The sequence below is a fragment of the Martes martes genome, assembly GCF_963455335.1.
Source record: "Martes martes genome assembly, chromosome: 10".
Classification (NCBI taxonomy): domain Eukaryota; kingdom Metazoa; phylum Chordata; class Mammalia; order Carnivora; family Mustelidae; genus Martes; species Martes martes.
Genome location: NC_137898.1, coordinates 5,601,673 through 5,620,559, shown reverse-complemented (window position 1 = coordinate 5,620,559; position 18,887 = coordinate 5,601,673). Strand labels below are relative to the sequence as shown.

The 18,887-nt window shown below is 65.4% G+C and overlaps 2 protein-coding genes across 6 annotated transcripts in view; one reads left to right on the top strand and one right to left on the bottom strand.

Moving 5' to 3' along the window:
- The window catches only part of PC (pyruvate carboxylase), a 95,597-nt gene that overhangs the window by 3,734 nt on the left and 72,976 nt on the right, over nucleotides 1-18,887 (bottom strand). For all 5 annotated transcript variants that reach the window (XM_080817150.1, XM_080817151.1, XM_080817152.1 and 2 more), the window contains 11 exons: nucleotides 18,649-18,833; nucleotides 18,279-18,444; nucleotides 18,022-18,167; nucleotides 17,762-17,879; nucleotides 17,347-17,498; nucleotides 15,732-15,850; nucleotides 13,324-13,486; nucleotides 10,864-11,046; nucleotides 890-1,034; nucleotides 470-559; nucleotides 161-382 (listed from right to left, as the gene is read on the bottom strand). In XM_080817150.1, coding sequence (XP_080673276.1) covers nucleotides 161-382; nucleotides 470-559; nucleotides 890-1,034; nucleotides 10,864-11,046; nucleotides 13,324-13,486; nucleotides 15,732-15,850; nucleotides 17,347-17,498; nucleotides 17,762-17,879; nucleotides 18,022-18,167; nucleotides 18,279-18,444; nucleotides 18,649-18,833 — 1,689 coding nt within the window. The remainder of the gene's footprint in view (nucleotides 1-160; nucleotides 383-469; nucleotides 560-889; nucleotides 1,035-10,863; nucleotides 11,047-13,323; nucleotides 13,487-15,731; nucleotides 15,851-17,346; nucleotides 17,499-17,761; nucleotides 17,880-18,021; nucleotides 18,168-18,278; nucleotides 18,445-18,648; nucleotides 18,834-18,887) is intronic.
- On the top strand, nucleotides 5,349-8,087 carry LRFN4 (leucine rich repeat and fibronectin type III domain containing 4). Its single transcript, XM_080817594.1, has 2 exons — nucleotides 5,349-6,712; nucleotides 7,247-8,087. The coding sequence occupies exons 1-2, from the start codon at nucleotides 5,364-5,366 to the stop codon at nucleotides 7,806-7,808; spliced, it is 1,911 nt and encodes a 636-aa protein (XP_080673720.1). The 5' UTR covers nucleotides 5,349-5,363; the 3' UTR covers nucleotides 7,809-8,087.

Here is an 18,887-nt window from a genome sequence, read left to right as displayed (position 1 = left end):
CAGTGCTGAACAAATGAACACCACGCCTCGTTCACCCCTCACTGGTCTCCTCAGTGTGAACCTCTCTAGCTTCCGGAGTGGTCGGTGGCCTGACCGGGCCACACTGGGTACCCAAATCCTTCCAGGTGCTGTCCCGCATTCCAGCCCTCCTCCGGCCTACCTCCCCAGTTCTCTATGCTGAAGAGGTTGCTGAAGTTGTGGGCAACATAGGGGGAAATCTTTTTGAGATCGTGGGTTCGCACACGAGTGGCCAGCAGTGACTGGTGGGCATCCCTGAAGGTCGTGTCCATCAGCAGCAGCCCCTGGTGGTTCCGCACAGCTCGAGCGAAGCCCTCCGGCCCCTCCCGCAGCAGGATGTCTCTGAAACCGGCCGGGGGTGGGCCTAGGGCAGACCTGGGTGTCAGCAGCCGTCCTTCAAGCAGCAACCTCCTCTCTGTCTCCCCGAGTTGGCAGAATGAATCTCACCTACCTATGGGCACTGCAGGGACAAGAGGGTCCGTGGGGCTGGGGCTGGCCTTGACGGGGATTGGGGTGGTTGGGCCATTCACCATGACATGACCTAGGGAGGGAGAGAGTAGTGGGATTAGGACAGGCGGGGGAGAGTCCGAGTTGAGGGCAGAAGTGACAGTGGATGGGCCTGGGGATGATGGGCTCCTCCGGGATCCCCAGTCCTCCCCAAAGCCAAGGCCTCCAGGATCCACGCAGTGGGGACCTACTGAGGGCCGCATGGACGGAAAAGGGGGCATCTCCGAGATCAGGAGCAAGGAAGGCGGGCAAGGTGGGAGGGTGAAGCCAATGAGGGCGGGGACAGTGGGAGCTGGAACTCTCTAGGCAGGGGGTCGGGAGCAAGGCCTCTGGGAGGGGAGAGCAGGGCAGTCCGGGGTCAGACCGAGGTAGTGCAGCAGCTTCTGAGCCCGGTTCTGCGCAGGCCGCAGCTGGAACAGGTCCGGGTTCTCATCGATGAACTGGGTGTCCACGGTGCCTGCCAGGAACTGCTGGTTGTTGAGCACGTTCTGCAGGAAGGGGATGTTGGTCTGCAGGACAGAGGCGGGGGGGGGGTCACCATGTAGCACGGTTGGGGAAGAGGCGGCTGAAGGGGCCAGCCCCCCGGGCCAGCATAGCCCCCCTGCCACCTTGTCCCCCAGGACACTAGGCTGAGGTCTGAGGCCTCCCTGTGGGATGACGTTTCCCCATCTCACCAACCCCCCATCCTGGCAAAGTGCCCTGGGTGTTAGAGGGCTGAGCCCACTCCCCCCGCCCAGCCTTGCTCCCCCCGGAACATGTGCTGAATCACTTCCTCCTTCCTCAGTGATCTGGAAGTTCGTTCCTCCCCTCCGCACAGCCCAGGCAACGGGTCAGGCCCTTCCCACAACACTGCGACACTCGGCAGCCAGGCTCCCCTTCCCAGCCATGCTTCTTGACGGGTGTCCCTACGCCCCCACCCCCAACAGCTGTACTCGGGCGGCCTCACTAAGCTCCATCGTGGCGGCTGACGCCTGCGGCCCTCTCCCACCTGGGCACCGGTGCCCTGGGCTTCCAAGACCTCCTGCTCTCGCCTCCCCAGTCCCCACTGGGGGCTCCTCTCACCCCTGCAGGATGGAGTTCTCAGAGCTGTCACTGGGCCTCTTCTCCTCACACAGCACCTTCTCCCCGGGTGCCTCATCCTGGGCTTCCAGCTCCTGAGCCAAGACCCTAAAGTGGAAATGCCTCCTGGGCACCTCTCCTCGTGTGGCCCTCACACAGGCTCACCGTGTCCGAAGTCAGCGTCCCTCACCCCGTCGTCCTCTGCCTTCTGCTGGGTGCTCACTGTCCACCCGGTTACCCCAACCTACGCTCCATCACCCCCAGTGGCCACTGCTGTGTCACTGGTCAAGCCAGATGGTTCTACCATGGTCACCTCTAGACTCTACGAGCCCTTGTCTCCAGACATGTCTTCTGCCAGGCTTCAAAGTCACGGCCCCCTCCAGCCACACGGGAGTCGCCTCGTGAGCTCTCTTGCCGCCACACCTCGGCACCTGCCTGGTAGGCTCTTCCAGGAAGTCTGAACTTGAAGTCTGAACTTGAAGGCCTCTGGCCGTACCTCCCCCTTTCTAGTCGGCTTCCGTGCGATCAGCTGTTGCAAAGTGCCTCCTAGGCGTCAGCTTCGCTTGTCTGCGTTCTTCCTACACCTGCGAGCCCCGGGAGCGTTCTGGGGCCAGGGCTGCCGTAGGACGTATCTGTGTCCACCTGCTTTGTGCCCAAGGGCCCTCTTTTTCTTTTTCTTTTTTAAAAATTGTGTTTATTTGACAGAGAGAGAGAGAAGGAAAGGGAACACAAGCAGGGGGAGTGGGGAAGGGAGAAGCGGGCTCCCCACTGAGCGGGGAGCCTGATGCGGGGCTCGATCCCAGGACCCTGAGATCATGACCTGAGAGGAAGGCAGAGGCTTAACCGACTGAGCCACCCTGGCGCTCCCCCTCACAAGGGCCCTCATTTCTGCTCATTAAACTATTAGGTGGCAGCTTGAAGCTGAAGTCGGGCAAGTCCAACCTGGAGGCCACAAGGGGGCCTGGGAGCCAGCACGGAGAGGTGTCCCATGACTGCCCGGCCTCGTGGGTGGAATTCGAGCATGCACTGCCTGTGACCGCTCGGCTGTCACTTCAGATAAGGTACCTCTGTGTCATCCACTCATCATCTCTATTGGCAACTTCAATGGGGACTCATGCTGCCGGGTCCTGCTGCTACTCCGAGAACTTCTACCTGCGCCCCCCCACCCCACCCTGGGCTCCTATCGCCTGGAAGTCCAGATGGAAAGGGTGCCTCCCCCACAGTCATTGCGGAGTGGGACTCAGCCAACGCTGCCTCATGCCCCTCTGGTGCGACAGATCGGCCTATCTGTCCCCGAGACTAGTTCCTGCCCCTCCTACAGAGATGGGGCATTTCAACCGGACCGAGGCACAGCATGTGGGATGATGACACCAGCCACGCCATCTAACGAACCTAGAACCACACACGGGCAAGAGGGATTCTCAGAGGCCTCCCCTGGTCCACCCTCCATACCCCCATGTGTAGACCCCTCCCCCTTGGTGATTTTGTGGGGGATCAGCCATCCCTATGTACTGGGAGCTCAACGCGGGCACAGCCAGGACCATCGGGTTCCTGCCGTACCCCCACGCTCAGCACAGAGCGGCTTGTGATGGATGCCAGCAGACTTTGCTCCGAGCGAATGACAACTCTCCGGAAGGTGAAGGGAGGAGCTACCCCCACTGCTGAGCGCCAGAGTGGACCTGGGCTAGACTCCAGTGCCTTCGTTCTGCAAACGCAACAGCTGAGGCCCTGGGAGCAGCAACGGTCAGGGAAAGCTTCCAGCTGCCAGGCAGCTGCGCCCCTCAAAGGCGACATCTCTCCCCTAGGCCCCACGAGGCACGCAGGGACGTGTCATTAATACTCCTTGGCCAAGACGAGTGAAGTGTTTTCAGCGGTTAAATAACTTGCCTAAGGTTACCTGCTGCACGGGGCAGCATCGGAATTCCGTTTCCCAGGGGTCCTGCCCCCCCCCGTCCCTAGGAATCACGTCTGGAGGGAAGGGGAAGGGGCGCGGGGCGGGGGGTGTCCGGGGAGCCTGAGGACTAGGAGATACCTGGAGAAGTGGCGACTTGCTTCCCGGAGGACCAGAGCGCGCTGGCTGGTTCCGAGCACTCGGCGCGCCCACCGGAGCCGCGGCCCTCGCAGGGAGGAAGCCGGGAACCCTCCTCCCACCGCACCCCCGGCCGGGAGCCCCTTCTCAGCCCAGACGAGCTCACCCCGGGCCGCCCTCCCAGGAGCACCGCCCGACGGGAGGCAGAGGGAGGGGCCGCCGGCTCGGCGAGGACCACTGACGCGCGGCTGCGAGCGGCGTGCGGCCGCCGGCCTGCTGGGAAGCTGCGCGGCGCGGACCAATCGGGCCGGAGGCGGAGACCGGTTGGCTCCCGAGCGTGCCGGGCGGGGCGGCGAGCCCGGGCGGGGGAGCGAGGGGCGGGGCGCGGCGCCAGCAGGGAGGCCGAGCCCTCTCCGCCCCACCCCGCAGCCGGCCTGCCGGGGGCGTCGCCCCAGCCCCTCACCACCCCCCCCCACCCCAGGCCCCGTGCCTGTTGGGGACCCTCCACGTGACTCGGTGATGCAGAACGGTTATGACCTTCAGCGTGTGTCTGTGAGGGTCCCAACAACAGTGCGGGTTTGCGCCCGGCCCTGCCTGTGGGTGCGGGGACGTGTGGGTGTGTGGGCATGTGTGGGTGTGTTGGGGAGGGTGCCCGGCGACATGTGACAAAGGCTCCCGTCTCTGGGAGATGGTGAAGGGGCCCGCGAGCCGGCGCTTTGTCTGGCTGTCTGCGGAGTGACGGTTCGCGCGGCGGCGGCGGGCGCCCGTGCGGTGCAGGATGCCGGGGCGCCAGGGTGGCCGGGGGCGCGCGCGCCTGTGCCAGGGTGAGTGCGCTGCGGCAGCGCCGGGGGACTGCGCGGCGGGCCCGCGCCAGCCCGGGCCTCGGGCGTGACCGGGAGCCACCCGTGGGCGCTGCAGTGGCCGCGTGTCCCCGTGACCTCGGGAGCCAGCCGGCCCGGGTGGATCCCCGTGCGCCCCTCCCTGTCCGCCCTCCACGTGCGTGTCCGCGGAGCGCGTGCTCGCCGGCGCGCACCCGCCTGCCTGTCGCCGCCGTCGCCGCCGCCGCCGCCGCCGCCGCGAGCCGCCGGGAAAAGGTGCCGGGAACCGAGAGAGCCGGGGCCGCGGGCCCGAGCGCCATGGGCAGGAGGGCGCGCGGCGGGCGGCCGGTCAGCCCCGGGCCTCGCCCCCGCGGGAAAGCCGCCTGGAGTCGGCGGGGGCTGGCCAGGCCCACGGGGAGGCCGGCCCGCGCCCCCTGAGCTACAGACACCAGGTGAGGGGGCCGCGGGGCACGGCAGCGGTGCTGGCCAGGGAGGGGCGACGGGCCACGGGAGGGGCTTGATGAGGGGGGGGACGCCTTCCCTGGCGGGGGAGGGGATGGCGCGGAGGGAGGGGGCTGGCGGTTCCCGGAGACGCCAGAGAAAGGAAGTTCCGGGACCCTCCCTGCTCTAGTGCCCACCTCCGCTTCCTGCCTCATGCTGCACCTTGTCCCCAGAGCCAGGACCCCCCCACCCGCTTGGGAAATGTGACCTTTACTCCGGGGGGGCCTGGCCCTGCAGGCCCCAGCCTTCTTTCAGCCCCTGGGGGAGGGGGAGAGTCCCGGAGCCTCTGACCCTGACGCCCCCCCCCCCACAACACACCCGCAGGCCAGGCTCTGGAAGCCGGCCCTTGAGACTGGGCCGGGGGCACAGGGGGCACCTGCACCTGCCCCACCTGTGCCTGGGCTCCGGCCCTTCCCTGCAGGGCGCTCACCATGGCCCCGCCACTCCTGCTGCTGCTGCTGGCCAGCGGAGCGGCCGCCTGCCCACTGCCCTGTGTCTGCCAGAACCTGTCCGAGTCGCTCAGCACCCTCTGTGCCCACCGAGGCCTGCTGTTTGTGCCGCCCAACGTGGACCGGCGCACAGTGGAGTTGCGGCTGGCTGACAACTTCATCCAGGCCTTGGGGCCGCCAGACTTCCGAAACATGACGGGGCTGGTGGACCTGACGCTGTCCCGGAACGCCATCACCCGCATCGGGGCCCGCGCTTTCGGGGACCTGGAGAGCCTGCGCTCCCTGCACCTGGACGGCAACAGGCTGGTGGAGCTGGGCTCCGGCAGCCTCCGCGGCCCCGTCAACCTGCAGCACCTCATCCTCAGCGGCAACCAGCTGGGCCGCATCTCGCCCGGGGCCTTCGACGACTTCCTGGACAGCCTGGAGGACCTGGACCTGTCCTACAACAACCTGCGGCAGGTGCCCTGGGCGGGCATCGGCGCCATGCCCGCGCTCCACACCCTCAACCTGGACCACAACCTCATTGACGCGCTGCCCCCGGGCGCCTTCGCCCAGCTCAGCCAGCTCTCCCGCCTCGACCTCACGTCCAACCGCCTGGCCACGCTGGCCCCCGACCCGCTCTTCTCCCGGGGCCGTGACGCCGAGGCCTCGCCCGCCCCCCTGGTGCTGAGCTTCAGCGGGAATCCCCTGCACTGCAACTGCGAGCTGCTGTGGCTGCGGCGGCTGGCGCGGCCCGACGACCTGGAGACGTGCGCCTCCCCGCCGGGCCTGGCCGGCCGCTACTTCTGGGCCGTGCCCGAGGGCGAGTTCTCCTGTGAGCCCCCGCTCATCGCGCGCCACACGCAGCGCCTCTGGGTGCTGGAGGGCCAGCGGGCCACGCTGCGGTGCCGGGCCCTTGGCGACCCTGCGCCCACTATGCACTGGGTCGGCCCTGACGACCGGCTGGTTGGCAACTCCTCCCGAGCCCGGGCTTTCCCCAATGGGACCCTGGAGATCGGGGTGACGGGCTCCGGGGATGCAGGGGGCTACACCTGCATTGCTACCAACCCTGCCGGCGAGGCCACAGCCCGGGTCGAGCTCCGCGTGCTGGCCTTGCCCCACGGAGGGAACGGCAGTGCGGAGGGGGGCCGCCCGGGGCCCTCGGACATTGCTGCCTCGGCCCGCACCGCCGCCGAGGGCGAGGGGACACTAGAGTCTGAGCCAGCTGTGCAGGTGACGGAGGTGACTGCGACCTCAGGGCTGGTGAGCTGGGGGCCGGGGCGGCCTGCAGACCCCGTGTGGATGTTCCAGATCCAGTACAACAGCAGTGAGGACGAGACCCTCATCTACCGGTGAGGGTGCGGCCCGCAGCCCCCGCGTGGCTCCCTGTGGCCCTCAGAGCCCCCCTCCAGCCCTCCCAGACTCGGCCACTTCCACACACCCCTTCTCAGCTTCTGAGCTCCCTACAGGGGGAAGGCGGCGGGCGGGGGGGGGGGGCAGGCACCAGGGAGAGGCGGGAAGTGCCCCATGGGGTCCTCAGTCCAGGCCTCTTGGCGTTTGGTCTCTGTGCAGAGGCGCACAACCCTGGGCCGCAAGCACCGCCTTCTTCCTGGCCCTGGCCACGTGCCACGTGCCTCCACACCGCCTCCCCCGCGCTTGCCCTGGGCTTGTGCATCCACCAGCCCCGCGCTCTGTTCGCAGCTGCACACACTCACGCCTGTCTTGGCTTCGAGGCCTTCTGGAGTAAACCGAGGCCCAGGTGGTCCTAGGGGAAGGGAGTGTTCCCAGGTGGGACCTGGGAGCCAGGGGTGGGGGTGGGTGGCGAGGGGGCTGGGGCTGGGGTCAGAGCCCGGACCCAGGCTCTGACCACCCACCCCTGCCCACAGGATTGTCCCGGCCTCCAGCCACCACTTCCTGCTGAAGCACCTCGTCCCCGGTGCCGACTATGACCTCTGCCTGCTGGCCCTGTCACCTGCCGCTGGGCCTTCCGACCTCACAGCCACTAGGCTGCTGGGCTGTGCCCACTTCTCCACGCTACCGGCTGCACCCCTGTGCCACGCCCTGCAGGCCCACGTGCTGGGCGGGACCCTGACCGTGGCCGTGGGGGGTGTGCTGGTGGCTGCCTTACTGGTCTTCACTGTGGCCTTGCTGGTTCGGGGCCGGGGGGCCGGGAACGGCCGCCTGCCCCTCAAGCTCAGCCACGTCCAATCCCAGACCAATGGAGGCCCCAGCCCCACGCCCAAGGCCCACCCACCGCGGAGCCCCCCACCGCGGCCGCAACGCAGCTGCTCCCTGGACCTGGGAGACGCCGGCGGGTGCTACGGTTACGCCAGGCGCCTTGGAGGGGCCTGGGCCCGGAGGAGCCACTCTGTGCATGGGGGGCTGCTCGGGGCAGGGTGCCGGGGGGTGGGGGGCAGCACGGAGCAGCTGGAGGAGAGTGTGGTGTGAGGGGAAGGGAGTGAGCCCAGGGTGGGCCGGGGAAGGGGCACTGGGCCTGGGGCAGGCAGCTGCTGGGCCCGGTGGGTCAGCACTGCCTGGGAGTTCCTCCTGATTTTACCCTTGGTACCTCAGGCCTCCTTTATACTTGGCAGGACAAGGGGCACTTGCCCCAGTTCTGGCCTCCAGACCCGCATTCCTCTGACGGGTGCTCACAGCCACCGAGGCAGGGCTGCAGCCACCAAGCGGGAGTCTCGTTTTTCTTTATAATAAAATTGTTGCGTACACCTCCTTGCTAGCCTTGTCTTGTCCTGATAGGCTCCCTGACAGGGGAGGGGAACATGTGGGCCAGTAGACGTCCACAAACAAGACAGGGTCAGGTTCAGGGCCGCTAGCCCCACGGAGGTGGCCCAAACAGCCCAGGGTGCCCTCGGCCTTGCCTAACGGCAGGTGCTTGGGGCTGGCGCCTCCTGTCCCAGGTGAGCCAGACCGGCCCCTTGAGAAGGGGAAGGGCTGTGCTGGAGCCCTCTGGGCCCTGTGCCTGCACCTCTAAGTGCAGAGAGCACCCCTCCCTGGCACATGGACAAGATGGGACGTCCTCGTGGAAGCATGGACGCCAGGCTGCAGAGAGGGGCAACAGGGGCACGAGAGCCACGGCACAGCCCTTTAGGGCGAAGGAACCTTCGGCTGGCAACACTCTAACTCCGTAGAAAAGTCCCCATGGCTTCCGCTGTAGACCACCTCACCACTTCCCAGGGCAGCTTCCGGATTGGTGCAGTGTTATCCCAGAAGGACTGGAAAAGGCTTAGAATTCCACTGCTTTGGTGTCAGCCCAAGACCTTCTGGAAGGTTCATCAGTGCTAGAGGTCCTGAGCTCCCAGCTGCTCCACTGATTCCCCCGCCCCCACCCCGCTTCTCCCCGTGGCTTCGCTCTGGGCTCGTCTGGAAAGACTGAGTCAAACGGTTGCTGGACATGGGAGAGGCAGACGCTGGGACGAGGGGGCACTGCCCTGCTTTTGGTCCCCCACCCCGACAAGCTGCAGTCCGGGGGGCGCAGCCGGGCCCTGCTCTAACTCCCCTTGACCAAGACCCCTGCCAGCCTCTGGCCCCGGGCGCAGTCCCGGCTCCCGAGCGTCAGCCGGGAGAAATCGATGCTCCAGACACGAATGACAGCGGACGTGGGGCTCTCCACGGCGCTCGGCCCCCCGGACGCTTTAAGAACACGAGCGCCACCGCAGATGGCGGACACCGGCACCCCACAGCCCGTGATGAGGCCAGACCATAGCGGCCACCATACCTGTGCCAAGGGGCGCACGGGGCCCGTGTGTGAGGCCTGCCGTGTTCCAGCGGGCAGCCCGCGGACAGCTGGACGACGGGCGTGTGTGCGCACACGTGTGCGGCCAAGCCCCCACCCTGGCGTGTCTGCAGTTCACACACACGTGAGCCCGCCCTGCAGCCCTGGAACACACGCCCGGACGTGGCCCAGGGGAGATCCTGGTTTAAATAAATGAAACCAAGTCCTCCGCGGAACAGCACAAGAACGGGAACCCTCCAAGGGGCCACGGGGAGAAGGCAGAGGCGGCCCGGGGCTGAGGGGAGGGGGCCTGGGGCGTACCAGGCAAGGAGGCGAGGCGCTGCCGGGCGTGGGCGGCTCTCGATGTGGCAGAAGCCCGTGGCCCCGTCGGGGTGCCCAGCTGGGGAGGACTCTGGTGCCCCAAGGAACCAGAAACATGTCCCGCAGCTGGCCTTCCCACCTTCCTCCTGGTGAGCCCCGTGACCCCCGCCTCCCTTCTCCGCCCTCAGGGCCCTAGGGCAGGAGGTCCCGCCAGCCTGGGGGACGGGGAGGGTCCGGTGACCTGGGGACACAAGCGTAGGGGCCAGCGGTAAGGACAACAGAGCAACAAGGGCAGGCGGGTGAAGGGTGGGGCGGTCAGGCCCCGCACGAGGGCGCGGCACAGACTGGCCACCGCCCCCAAAGCTTCCCTAGGACACCAGGCTGGAAACATGAAGGCCCCTCAGGGAGGATGTCACAACACATCTGTGTGTGCGCAGGAACCCCCAGACCAGGAGCCCTGAGGCTTCCCACGGGAGAGCACAGAGACCCCAACACCCGGGCAACGGCCACTGCCTCTCAGGTGGGCCACGGGCCTGGGGGAGACGGCTGAGCCCCCACTGGCCCTGCAGGTCCCCTGCCTCCCTCTTCCCCTCTCGAGTGCTTTTTCAAAAGGCTTCTGCACCCACTGGAGCCCCTGCCAGGACACATCACAGAGCCGTGCCAGTGGGTGAAAGGACGGGCCCAGGGCACCGTGAGAGGACAGAGGGGCTGGCGGCACAGTCCACTGCGGGCAGAACCCTCCTCCCCGCCCTCGTGCCGCAGGGCCTCTGCAGGCAGCCCCTGGCCCAGGGATGCCCACAGATACGCAGGCAGAGCCGGCCTCCGGGACAGGACAGCATGCGGCTGTGGTTCGTCTCCCGCTACAGACACAGGAAACCAAGAGGCCATCGAGGATTTCAGGTCCCTGCCTGACAGCTGGGCCCCGTGCCCGCCCCGGCCTTGTTCAGACCTCCAGCTGCAGCCTCCTCCCCTGGCTGTCCCGAAGGCACCCGACGTGACGCCCACATGCCAGGCCAGGGGACGAGGGCAAGGAGGGCAGACGGGGGTCTCATTTTATGCCAAGTGACCTCTTCCACAAAGGCTTGTGCTCTCTCACCCAGGGTCTTCCTGGGACTCAGGACTACCTGGCGAGCGTGTTCAGAATGCGGGCTCTGGGCCCCCCACCCCAACCGATGAGATCAGAATTTCCAGAAGGGAGACCTGTGATACGCAGACCGAACAGACTCCAGGTGATCTCCCCTAAGAAGGGCAAGCAGGAGCGTGGGGCTCCCCGGAGCAAGGCTCCCGGCTCTGGCCGAGGGCCCCGAGCACCCGAGGAGCCCAGGCCCACTCCCAGGGTGGCGGAGGGGCCCGGCCCCAGCAGAGCGGGTAGGAGAGTTGAGGTGCAGCCAAGGGGCAGGCCTAGGGCGGGACTGAGCACCCAGAAGGCAGGCAGAGCCTACGGCCTCTCACCTTTACACCTCGCACTCGGAACTCGGCAAGGGCTCTGCTCATCTTGGTGGCAGCCGTAGGGTGGTCTTTGCCGTGGGCGATGACTTTGACGAGCAGGGAGTCATAGTGCGGGGAGATGACAGCCCCTTGGAAGGCTGATGCATTATCCAGGCGGATGCCCATGCCCTCTCCGCTCCGGAACACCTGTGGACGAGGGTGAGCAGAGTCAGGAACTGGGTCGGGAGCGGGAGTCCAGATGCGGCCCCCAGTCCAGGCTGGACGTGTGCGGACGGGGCCGGGCGCTGGGCCTAGCACAAGGGCGCCAGCTCTGGCCGGTGAAGTTCTGCCTCATTTCCACCAGTGAAGCTGGGGCACCCCGCCTTCTCTGGCTGCCACACAGTCACTGTATCCTTCCCCTGAGAGGAGCTGGCAGGGGAGGAGGCAAGAAAAGGCGCAGGGGAGGACCCGCCCGGCCAGCCCCAGGCCCGTAGGCCCCGAGCCCAGAGTGGATGCAGAGCTCCGCAGAGCACAGAGAGGGGCCCTGGGCAGGCAGCAGCCGGATGCCCCCGACCTTCCTCCTGCCCGCCTGACCCACCCTCCTGCCTCTTAGAGTCACTGGTCCCACAGACATCTGTGCCCACCACATGCCAGGCACCGACGTGAGCAGCTGAAAGAGGGCCCCGATCCCAGGGGGCTCCCAGCCTGCTGGGCAAGGGGGTGGACAAACAAGGAAACCGGACTGGTGACAGGGACATCGCAGGACACGAGCAGGGCAGGGAGGGGAGGCACGCCAAGGGGTTTTTACATATACTGAGAAGTGATGGGGAAGCCCTCAGTGTCCCCCCACTTTCCCTTCCTTCCAAGAGGGGCGAATGGGAGGGAGAGGCAGGAGAGGCAGGGGTGATGCGGAGAGCGGAGAGCGGGGAGAAGCGCCGGGCCGGGGCTCTCAGGAGAGCAGGTCCCGGCCGCACGCTTGGAGGGAAGCAGGGCAGAGCGGTGCGGGTCCTGCCGCAGCCTCGCGGGGGCGGGCGGGGGCTCCAAGTCCACGGCTGGACGGGGACAGGGCCCTGGGGGACAGAGGTTCAGGGTGTCTGGGGTAACAGGTACAGACACGAACACCCGTGACGGGGCCCGGGGTGAGTCCCGGCAGGGAGAGCCCGCACCTGGGCCAAGGGACCCCCGTGAGCCACGGGGGAGGAGGACGGGGGGCGGGAGGGACGGCCCAGGGGCCTGGGACACCCACTGCACCAGGTTTCTGCTTCTAAGGGACACAGGCCTGTGTTCGATAAAAAGGAACTTAATAAAATATTTAAGGGCGAACACTCAGCTGTGAGCAGGAACTGTCAGCTAAAAATACTCTGTGGTAAACCAGGCTCAGAGGAGCCAGAACGTGGAAATGGAGGTGGAGGAAGGCCGCGGGGCGTCGCAGGGCCGCCCCTTCCCCGCCGAGGGCGGACAAGTCAGGGGCCCCGCTGGCGAGCACTCCGGCCTTCAGGCTGGCCCCCACCTATGGGCTTCGATTGTTCCAGAAATGGAATTCCAGTGGCAGCTCTGCCTCAAGCCTCCCAGCTCTGCAACTTTCCGAATCCAGCTCTCCCTTTCCCTCCCCACATCACTTGTTTCTCAGAAGCCTCGTATCCGCCTCCAAATCAGCCTGGCCCTCTCCCCGGGCCAGAACCTGAGCTCTCGCACAGTCCTGCTCCCTCAGAGGCTCCAACCAGATGGGGAGGTGGTAAAGCAGCAGAGCTGGCAGCAGTGCTGCTGAAGGTTCTGGAACGTTCTCAGCCAACGTGAGCGAGAGGACCAGGGACGTGCACCCCGCAGCTCAGAGGGTGCCTGCCCCGGGCAGGCCTAGGGACGTGAGTGCAGAGGGGAAGAGTGGGGAGGGAGGGATGTCTGTGCTGAGGAAAGGCGGGGGCACAGCAGACACTCCCGGGGACAGAGGCACAGCAGGGCCCACCCCCACGTCTGCCCACTCAGCCCCTGGCGCCCTGAGCCTGCCTCCTCCCTGCCCTCTACCATCTCCCTGGCTCCCCCCTTGATCCTTACTGGGCCCTTTACTCAGCCAGGCCCTATCCACTGGCACATCCGGGCCCCGGTCCTTTGCCCCAACCCCCTGGGCCTGCCTTGCCAACCACACTCCCTCGGACCGAAGGCAGGATGGAGGCTGCTGCTCTGTCCATGGGATTTTGCAAGAAGCTGAAGTCAAGGGCCTGGGCTTCGTTTCTGGGGACCCTGCATTTGGTTCCACCCAACTGGTCTGCTCCCCGTTCCACGTGATTCCCTTGCCGGGGTCTTCGCACTCCCGGCCGTCTCCCCCCGGAATGCTCTCTCCCTCACCCTCCGACCGAGCCCGGCTCTGGTCTACCCTCCACTGGCCTCAGCCAGCCCCGGCAAGGGTGCTCGCGCCCCGCCAGGCCCACAGGAGGGTCCCTCTGCCCGGACAGAGACCAGGGTGCGCCCCGTGGGAAGCTGGCGTACCTCGATGCGGCCAGTGTCCGGCTGGAAGCTGCGCGCGGGGTCCTCCGTGGTGACCCGGCACTGGATGGCGCAGCCATTGATCCGGATGTTCTCCTGCCGCAGGCCCAGGTCGGGCAGGCTCCGGCCCTCAGCCACGTGGATCTGGGCGTGGACCAGGTCCACACTGCAGGGAGGCACAGAGCGTGAGGCAGGGGATGGACGGGGAGAGAGGTCCCCACCCGTTTGCGGACTCTTCACCAGCCTGGGTGGCGGACTCCCTCCAGCCAGACCAGCATCCCCTGCCCCAGGCCCAGGGGACAGGAAGTCCAGGCAGTTGGAACAAGGAGGGGGCAGCCGGAGAGGGCTCAGCTGAAATGTCTGTGTCTACCTGCTCCGGAGCCCGCCACCAAACGCCCCCTCCCCACGCTCCGCCCTACTTCCTGCCCAGGGCCTCTCTGTCCTCGGGCCTCCCCTAAGCCCTCCCTTGATCAAGCCGGACTTGAAGCCTCAGACACTCCACGCGGAGAGCCGTGTGCACTACACCCTGACAGAGGCGGGGGCTGTGAGTACGGGGCTGGCTGACATGGGAACGACAAGCTGTTGGGAGGGTCCGTGAGGGGACGCGCGGCAGTGAGGGTGCCGCCGTCCTGGGATCCAGGCCCTGGCTGCACCTGAGCCCCGGACCGCACCCCACGGAAGACCTCAACCTCAGTGCACAAAACTCTCCAAATGCGCATGATTTATAAGCTCGGCCTCACGGACTGCAAGGCTCCTAGGGACAGTGACAGATCCAAGTGGAACAGCTGTTTCAAACAAAACAAAACAAAATAACAAAAAACAACTCAAAGTTTAAAATGTGTTGCCGCTGAGGCCTGTTGACAGGGGCCGCCTGTAAACGGCGCCGGCAGCTCTCCCCTGGTGCCCTGTACTTCCTGCTGGGGCCCGTCACAGCAGCGCCGGCGACTGCGTGCAGCCTGGACTGAGGCTGGGCCTCCACTGTGACGCTCTGGGAGTCTGTCATTCCCAGCAGAGGAGGAGCCTGAGGGTCAGAGAGGCTGCAGCTTGCCCCAGCTCTGTGTGGGTAGTGGCCGGGGAGGAACCTGCACCTGGTCTGTCTGACACAAAACCCCCACTCCCAAGCTGGCACAGATGTCCGTCCTGAACAGAGCAGGCCTGCGGCAGGCCCGAGACGCACAGCATGTTCACCGTGGGGCAAACAGGCCAAGTGTCGTGGAGCCAGGATCAGATGCCCGAGCGCCCACCTCAGCTCGGGCTTTACCTTGAGAGGACAGAGTCTGGATGCCTCTGTGCATCTGCTGGGCACAGGCAGGCCCCCACAGCATCCTCAACCTCAGGGGAGGGTCGGGGGAGGAACAAACTGTCAGGAAAGTTCGGGCGAGATGGACCGGCCCCGAGCCAGGGCTTCACACTTCAATGGCTCAAAATAGGATCTTGAAACTACTGGGTGGTTTACAAAACGGGCAGATTTTTAAGTGTCTCTACTCAGTGCTTGCGGGAGCACAAATGGACACAATCTGGAAACCTGATGAGGCTTTGCTCCAGGAACCACACAGGAACCGTCTATCCCCAGGACTCTTCAGAGGGGAAGGGAGAGACCTACGCACCAAGACGGAAACAGACCACCCTTATGGGCCTCAAAAACCAGCAACAACCCAACTGCCTAGCACGGGAGGGGGCTGGCCACTTCCCTAAGCTACGAGACACGCACACCTGCAGTTTCAGAGAGAACACGGGCTTGGAGGATGCCTTCCACGAATATTAATTATAAAAGTACAACAGAAATTCTACACGTAACATCTCAATTGTGTCCAGCTGTTTTCTAGAGTAAAGTAAGGAGATGAAACAAAACCAGGACAGTTAAAGCAGGAACAGGCGATGCTGGGCCGGCCGGACCTGGGCCTCCGGCTCACCTGCAACCCGGGAGACCAGACCTTCCCCGGCACACCTGCGCCCGAGCCGCCTCAGCACCCCGGTTCCGAGGAGGGGGTTCCCGGTCTTTTTTTTATTTGCTCCTTTATTCTTACAATAGGCATATAATGCTTTTCTTTTTTTTTTCTCTCTCTCTCTTTTCTGAGAAAGAGAATCGTCTTAAGCTGGCTCCATCCCAGGACCCCCAGAACCATGACCTGTGCCGAAATCAGGAGTCGGACGCTTGACCCACTGAACCACCAGGCAGGCACGCCCCGTGTAATGCTCTTCTAATAGTAATTTTTGTAAAAAGCAAACACCTAGACCCCTGACTACTCTCCAGTACAGTGGAGATGCGCTGAGCTCCCCAGCAGCCGCTGGTGTGGCTTTTACTGGCGACCCGGAAGCTGCCCCGTCCCAGCGGCTGCCACCCCCCGACACCCCCGGCACCCCCGGCACCCCCACCCCGGCCCCCACCGCCGCGCCTGCGCCCCACTCACTCGGTGATCTCCTCGGTGACAGTGTGCTCCACCTGCAGGCGGGAGTTGACCTCGATGAAGTAGTGCTTGCCGTGTCTGTCCACCAGGAACTCCACCGTGCCCGCGTTCTCGTAGCCCACCTGCGGGACGGCCATGTCAGCGGGGCCGACCGCCACTTGGGCTCAGCCACAGCCACCAGGCCGCTTCCGTAAGGCACAGACCGCCACACGCCCTGCCCCAACGGAGGGCACAACCAGTCCTGCCCCCAGAGCGAGCGCCTGCAGCCCCCGCAGCCCACGGCCGGGCCCCTGCCTGGACGGCTCCCCGGGACCCTGCCCGGGCCTCTGACGGCTGCACCTGGCTTGTCTGGGGCACGATATCATGAGCTGCCATCGGCCCCGGACTCGGCACCCTGTCCCTGGAGGGCAGGCCCCGCTATGCCTACCCCAGCCTCTGCTGGACCTTCTCGTTCTCAGAGGGTTTCTAGAAAGTTCCCCCCTGCTCTACTCACCACCACCTCTGGCCAGAACCCAAAGAGGTGTCCTCTGAGAGGAACCAATTGCCTGATTCTAAGGCAAAACTCAACCCTCATTCCAGTCTCACACTGGTCCTACCAGGACCACAAAATAGACGACAGTCAGCTCCCTCGAATCAGTTACGGAGTGACACACGTGGCCTAAGCCAATAAATTAGACCCAACTCCAGGTAAGCTTACTCCTCATACGAAATAACCCAAATGTCAACTCCAAATCAGATCCTGACCAAGCCTATTAACTGCGGCTGAGACCTCTGCCCAGCGCTGACCCTGTCTCTCAGCTGGGGAAAGTCACGGAATCATCTGCCGCCCAGGAGGTCTGAGAGGGCACAGCTCTGGAAAGACAGCAGGCCCTGGGCCCACCCTGTCCCCTGGGGAAGGCCGATCTGAGCAGAGGCTCTCACACGGGGCGCCGGGAAGGGGAGGCAAGGGTGTGCACTAGATGCCCGGACTCGGAGAGGGGGTGGGCTCAAGAGGGCCCAGAAGAACCGAGAGCGGGACCCCTGCCACAGGCCTGGCCACGACAGGTGCTCTCTGGGCAGGCAGGGGACAGGTCACTGCTGGGGGAGCCAGCTGCCATCTCCGGCCTCCGTGGCCAACAGAGCAGAGACCGGCGCAGGAGGACCCGAGGACTCAGTGGGGGGCAATAAATGTGATGTGGGGAACAGTCGAGAACAAAGGAGAAGAAATGCCTTAATAATGTTTCCTAATCTGGACAGAACACACTGGATCTCACTCCTTTCGTTCCAGGTTAGTCGGCGCCACGCAGAAGCTCTGTCTGTGCGGAGGGAGTGGCCAGTGGCCTCTTTCCCTCCCTCTTCTCAGCCTCCCTGGATCCCAGGCTTGGTTTCTGGGCCTGGCGCCTCTGCTCTCACACAGCGAGGGTCCCAAAGACCCCGAGTCAGCCCTTTCTCCTCCCAAACAGTCCCCACCCCGCCCTCCCAGAGCCAGTCACGCAGCCTCCCCGCTCCCTGGCAGGCCATCCACCTCCAGACAGGGCCCCTGGCATGAGGCCTAAGCTGGCGGAGCCCAGAGGGAGCCTCTAGAACAGGCTCCTCACGTCCACGTGAGAGGCCATCCCCGGAGGCCCCTGGCCTTCACCTGCTTAGCAAGTTTGACGGAGTCACTGGTGAGCTTCGTCCGCAGCTGGGGGTCCAGGTGGGCAGCGGGGGCAATCTCGACCACCTTCTGATGCCGCCGCTGGATGGAGCAGTCTCGCTCGTACAGGTGCAGAATGTTCCCGTACTGGTCTCCTACAGTGAAAGGGGGACTCAGCTTCTCCGGGGATCTAAACACTTCCTGAATACCCACCAACCGCCACACGACTACGGGGGCCAGTCGACGCCCGCTCCCAGCAGCCAGGGCAGCCAGGACAGAAACGTCCACCGCCAAGGCCCGGGCCCTGACCGGTGCACACTCCACGGCCTGCCTTCCTGAGGGAGGGGCTTCCCGAGGGGCGGCTCCGGGAGACCAGCTGCCCTGAGCCCGCAAAGCGCCCAGGGACGCCCCCACTCACCCAGGATCTGCACCTCGATGTGGCGTGGCTTCTCGATGAACTTCTCCACAAACAGCGCCCCGTTCCCAAAGGCGGCCAGAGCCTCTGAGTAGGCCCGGTTGTAGTTCTCCTCCAGCTCCTGAGAGGACAGGCAAGCGGAGCTCGGTCTCTCCCTCTGCGGGACCCCCACCCGCTCCTGGAACCCCAGGGTCTGCTCTGTGGGTGGCTTCACAGGCCAGCTGGGCTTCCTGCTGTGCGCCCAGCCCTGGGCTTCCGCTCACCTCATAACTGTGCACGACCCTCATGCCACGCCCCCCGCCCCCATAGGCGGCCTTGAAGATAATGGGGAAGCCGTAGGTGTTGGAGAACTCATGGGCCTCGTGCAGGGAGGTGATGGGGGCATCTGTGCCAGGGACCACGGGGACACCTGTTGGGAGACAGGCACGTGGGTCCTCTGTAACAGGCTGGAATCCTGCCCAAACCCGCCAGCCCCCTCCTCGAGCCATGCGGCCTCCAGAGGCCTGTCCACCACACGCACCTGCGGCAATGGCAATGGCCCGGGCCTCCACCTTATCTCCCATCTTGCGGACCACCTCGGGGCTTGGCCCAATGAAGCGGACCCCGGCATCCTGGCAGGCTTGAGCAAAGTCTGCGCGCTCCGACAGGAACCCGTAGCCAGGGTGCACGGCATCGACATTGTTTTCCTGGGGGCACGAGCAGTCAGAGGAGGGCAGCGTCTCTCCAGTTCCTTCCCACAGGCCCAGAGCTACCCCCGTGGCTCGCGCACCTCCCCCCGCCGCCCTTGGTCCGTCCATTGATCCCTTCATTCATCCATTCCCCTATGCACAGACGCTTACTGGGGGCCAGCCTGGGGGCCAGGCCCAGCACGCAGGTCCAGCCCCGCTCACCTTGGCCACCTTGATGATGTCTGGGATGTGGAGATAGGCCTGCACCGGGGCGAGGCCGCGGCCGATGAGGTAGGCTTCGTCTGCTTTCTGTCGGTGCATCTGGCCTGTGTCCTGCTCTGAGTACACAGCCACAGTGCGGATACCCAGCTCCGTGCAGGCCCGGAACACACGGATGGCGATCTCACCTTGGAGGGAAGGGGTAACAGACAAGCCACTGGATTCCGGGTCCTTACAGAAGC